This window comes from Cornus florida, unplaced genomic scaffold (assembly GCF_030987335.1).
Source record: "Cornus florida cultivar Cherokee Brave unplaced genomic scaffold, ASM3098733v1 CherokeeBrave_3.0.0_Hap2_Chr04, whole genome shotgun sequence".
Classification (NCBI taxonomy): domain Eukaryota; kingdom Viridiplantae; phylum Streptophyta; class Magnoliopsida; order Cornales; family Cornaceae; genus Cornus; species Cornus florida.
In genome coordinates, this window is record NW_026775574.1 from 53,171,576 (window position 1) to 53,176,562 (window position 4,987).

General features: G+C 36.4%; 1 protein-coding gene across 1 annotated transcript; it reads left to right on the plus strand.

Annotated features, from left to right (window-relative positions):
* The first annotated feature begins 2,443 nt into the window (after positions 1–2,443).
* LOC132304964 (uncharacterized mitochondrial protein AtMg00810-like) lies at positions 2,444–3,025 on the plus strand. Its single transcript, XM_059802659.1, has one exon. The coding sequence runs from the start codon at positions 2,444–2,446 to the stop codon at positions 3,023–3,025; it is 582 nt and encodes a 193-aa protein (XP_059658642.1).
* Positions 3,026–4,987: the final 1,962 nt, after the last annotated feature.

Consider the following 4,987-nt stretch of genomic DNA (forward strand, 5'->3'; position numbering starts at 1 on the left):
ATATATATGTGATTCAACTGCTAAAATCAATTAAAAACATTCAACATTTGTGAAGGCAACCACTGGTGAAGTGTATGCAAGTTATCTCATTGTAAAACCTCTAAGATCAAGGTTTGATATTTTTGATAACATCCAATATCCATTGAGTTTCAATCAGAGAGACTTTATTACATCAGTTGCAAGGAACTTTATGGTCACTAAGATGTATATGAAGAAGTCAGACTTAACTCGAGGTGTGAGAGTCAAAGACAAAGGGTCAGTGGTGCAGTCTAAGATGATGTGGATCCCTAAGAAGCTGAACTCTATAAGTCTTCTTGTGTATACAGCTTTTAAAGCCTATAATACTCAAGACAAATGGTATATTGATAGTGGTTAGTCAAGATACATGACATGTGATGGTTCCAAATTTAACTCTTTACAACAATTTGATGGTGGAAATGTTATATTTGGAGACAATCAAAGAGCTAAGATTGTTAGAATTAAAACTGTGAGTAAGTCTGAAGAATTACCTCAGATTCAAGAAGTTCTATTGGTTGAAAGGCTCAAACATAATCTCCTAAGTGTCAGTCAACTGTGTGATAGTGGGAAAGAAGTTTGTTTCAACAAAGAAAGATGCAATGTGATTGATCTGGAATCAAAACAAGTTATGTTCTTAGCTAGTAGATCTTCAGGAATTGTTTACACAGTCATTGAAGAAAGTCAGGTCACCTAATGTAATTTAACAACCTGTGATGAAGCTAAGTTATCGCACAAGAGGTTAGGTGATCTTCATTCAAGGAATATATCCAAGATATTGAAACTAAAAGTTGTTAAATGTCTACCTGACATCTGTTTTAAGGATGATCATCTTTGTAAAGCATGCCAACAAGGAAAGCAAACTAAAGTTTTATTCCATTCCAAGGAAATTAACACCTCTAAGGCACTTGACCTGATACATATGGATCTTTTTGGCCCTACCAAAACCATAAGTATTGGTGGTAGTAAGTACTTTATGCTACTCATTGATGACTTTAGCAGAATGGTGTGGGTTTACTTCCTGAAAGAAAAGTCTAAGGCAATTACACACTTTATTAAGTTTGTCAATCTTGTTAAAAATGAAAGAAGCTACACTGTGAAGAAACTCAGGTCAGATTTTGGTTCAGAGTTCACCATGAAAGAATTTGAACACTACTGTGATGACAATGGAATCAAAAAGGAATTCTCAGCTATAGCTACACCTCAATAGAATGGAGTTGTGGAGAGAAAGAACAGAACAGTTCAAGAAATGGGAAGAACAATGTTGCTTGAAAATGGTTTGGCAAAAGGATTTTGGGCTGAAGCTGCAAGTACTACTGTATATATCATCAATAGGGTTCTCCTTAGACCAAATTCAACTAAGACGCCCTTTGAATTATGGTATGGAAGACCTGCAACAGTTCACTATTTCAGAATATTTGGCAGCAAGTGTTATATACTTAATCACATTGACAGTTTGGGGAAGTTTGATTCAAAATCTGATGAAGGTATATTTCTGGGGTATTCTACAAAAAGCAAGGCTTATAGATGTTACAACCTTTGGTCTTCGAAGGTGGTTGAGTCAATCTATATGAAATTTGATGAAAATCCTCAAGTGATTCTAACTGAAGACAGCAATAATACAATTGGTTCAAATGAAGCCAGCTCTTCAGTGACTGAACCTGAGAATTCAAAAGAAACTACTTACCCAGTGCTGCAGAAGTAGGTTCAAGCTGAAAACATTATTGGTTCATCTCAAGCTGGAGTTCAAACAAGGAGTAGGAAGAAGTTAATTGAGTTAGAAGCTGAAGATAACACAGAATATAGCCACTTTGCAATGTTGTCATCTATTGAACCTAAATCTTACTTTGAAGCTCAGAAGATTGAAGATTGGGTTGTAGCCATGCAAGAAGAACTTGATCAAATTAACAAAAATGATACTTGGACACTGGTACCTAGACCTGCAAACAAGAATGTAATTGGCTCTAAATAGATTTACAGAAATAAGATGAATGAAAAAGGATCTGTGATCAGGAATAAAGCAAGGTTGGTGTGTAAAGGCTATTCACAACAAGCTAGAATTGACTATGATGAAACCTTTGCTCATGTGGCTAGAATGGAGTCCATAAGAATGCTAATGTCCTTTGTATGTCATAAACAAGTCAAAGTGTACCAAATGGATGTCAAATCCGCTTTTCTAAATAGAGATCTAAGTGAGTAAGTTTATCTAGAGCAGCTTGAAGGTTTTGAAGATTCTGCATATCCTTCTCATGTATTCAAACTAAGCAAAGCCTTGTATGGTCTTAAACAAGCTCCAAAGGTTTGGTATGAAAAGTTACATCAGTTCTTAATTAAACAAGGCTTTCATAGAGGCAAAGTTGACAACACCCTATATGTCAGGATTCATCAAGACCAGTTTCTAATTCTTCAAATCTATATAGATGACATCATGTTTTGTGGTTCCAACACTTCATTAGCATCAGAGTTTGCCAATCTTATGAAGACAAGGTTTGAAATGTCACTCTTGGGTACTCTCAAGTATTTCTTAGGACTTCAAATTGCTCAAACATCCAAAGGAATCTTTATTTCACAACAAAAGTATGCCTCAGAATTACTCAAGAAGTTCAACATGAAGGATAGCAAGTCTGTTTCAACACCATTGTGTCCCAATACTAAACTGTCAGTTGATTGTACTTCAGAAGCAGTTCCATCCACACTTTATAGGTCTATCATTGGCAATCTACTTTATCTCATAGCTTCAAGACCTGATATAATGTACTCAGTAGGATTGGTAGCCAGATTTCAAAGTAATCCCAAAATGTCTCATCTCCAAGCTGCCAAACGCATTCTCAGATATGTTAAGGGCACAATCTCTTATTGTCTACATTACATTTTTTCTCTAATAATGACAAAAGCTGTCTTTTCAGATGTTGATTGGGTGGATCCTTACCTGACAAAAAGAGTACTTCTGGGTGCTGTTATATTCTTGGTTCTAATGTCGTCTCCTGGCTTAGTAAAAAGCAAGACATAGTCTCTTTCTCTACTTCAAAAGCTGAGTATATTGCTGCCTCTCAAGCTGGTTCTCAATTACTTTGGATGCACACTGTGACAGATCTTAGACTTCACTTCTCCATCCCTCCTAAGCTTTTTTTGTGACAATCAAAGTGCTATTGCCATCAGTAAAAATCCCACGTTGCATTGGAAAAGCAAGCATATAGATATCAGGTATCATTTTCTCAGAGATAAAGTTCAAAAAGGGCTTCTTGATAGTACTTATCTACCAACAGAAGATCAAATTGCAGACATCATGACTAAACCTCTTCTTCCTCACAGATTTTCACCCTTAGAGATCTTCTCAGGGTTGTTCCCCCACCTCTTTGACCTTAGTATTGTTGGTCCTGCTCCCTTTTGACTTTCAATGTCAAAAAGGGGGAGAAAAGGACTGAAATAAGGATAGTGTCACATGCTATTCTTATCATTTGATGAGTGTTGGGTTGCTCCCTTTTTATTATCTGTATCACTATACTTGAGGCCTTATTTCATATCAAAGTTTTTGTCATTAAAGGCAAAAGGGGGAGATTGTTGGTCCTAAGGTTCTCTAATGTCAAAAAGCTTTGGTTTAGTGAGCTTAAGTGCATAACCTATCTGTATTATGGCTTAACATATGTCACTGGGGCAGCATTGTCATTTATATTGTAGTGACAGTCTTTTTACATTGGCATGTATTAATTCATCACAGCTTGTACACTTGATTCAGCTAAATTGAATGGTCTCAGTCAAGATCAATATATAAGGACCCTGTTACAGGTTCTTTCAGGGTATTTTAGTACTTTCTCTGATGTATTCTATGAATACTCGTATGTCTGAATATCTACATTGCACTGAATTGCTGTAGTGAGCCTACATTGTGTCTAATACAGCCTCAACAATAGGATTCAGCTGAATGTAATATACAGCTGGTATAAGGCTTGTTTGTAAAACTTTTCAAGTATTTTCAGGAGTGTAACATGTGGCTATGGTCCATGAATATACTGTCCTCCAATGGTGTTGCAGATCTTAGTGGCTAAGCAAAGATAAATATCAATGTCACCTCATATGTATGAATTGTTCTTACTGATGCACAAAGTGTCATTATTTGGTGAGATATCAAGGGCAACATTGTCTTTTCACTGAGGGAATGTCAGATTTGTTCTTATACAATCATTGGCTGAAAGGTAACAGCATTGAATTAAGAGAAGTGCAGTCAAGCATTTACACAGGTCTATATATATGCTATTATAGGAGTCTTTTAGGGTTAGTGGCCTTAAAAATAGACTAAGAGTAAGCTGCAGAAGAGAAATCTCGAGCTCTTATTATTGAACAAAGTTTTTTTTGTGATTTGCAATGATGATCTATGCTAGAAAAACCCACTGACTCAAGCCTTGTGTGTAATCAATATGCTGAGATGCTGCAACTGTCCAAATTGCTGTAGAAAGGGCTGGATTGAGTAGTGAGTCTGAGTTCCAAGCTGCTGTGGTCATTTTTGAGGGTTGTCACAGGTATAACTATGCTATTTACACTTGGTCAGCAGTTTGCTTTGAACTGAAACATGCTGAAATGGATTTTGAGCTCTTTGATTAGTAGATAAGCTTGTTTTTCTGCATATATTATGATTCAAGTGCAAAATGATTAAGGCTAGCTATTCTATGGATTATCTATGTGCTAGCAAGTCTATTTTGATGAATCAAAGCTGTTGAAATTGGCTGTGGTGCAAAACATTGATAGATTGTGGTTGTGACCTTGCAACACCCCTTAAACTATGTGGTGTTGTTCTTATTCAAGAACTGTGATTGAACCTTCATGTATACTCATGCTATGCTGAACTGCTTAAGGATGTTAACATGAGTACTACAGTGAATTGAGACTGTGGAAGCTACTGGTGAACTAATCTCGAAGGAAAATTCCAATTTTACCCCTCAAACTCTAGCTGCAGCAGTTTAGTGACTTTGAGGTA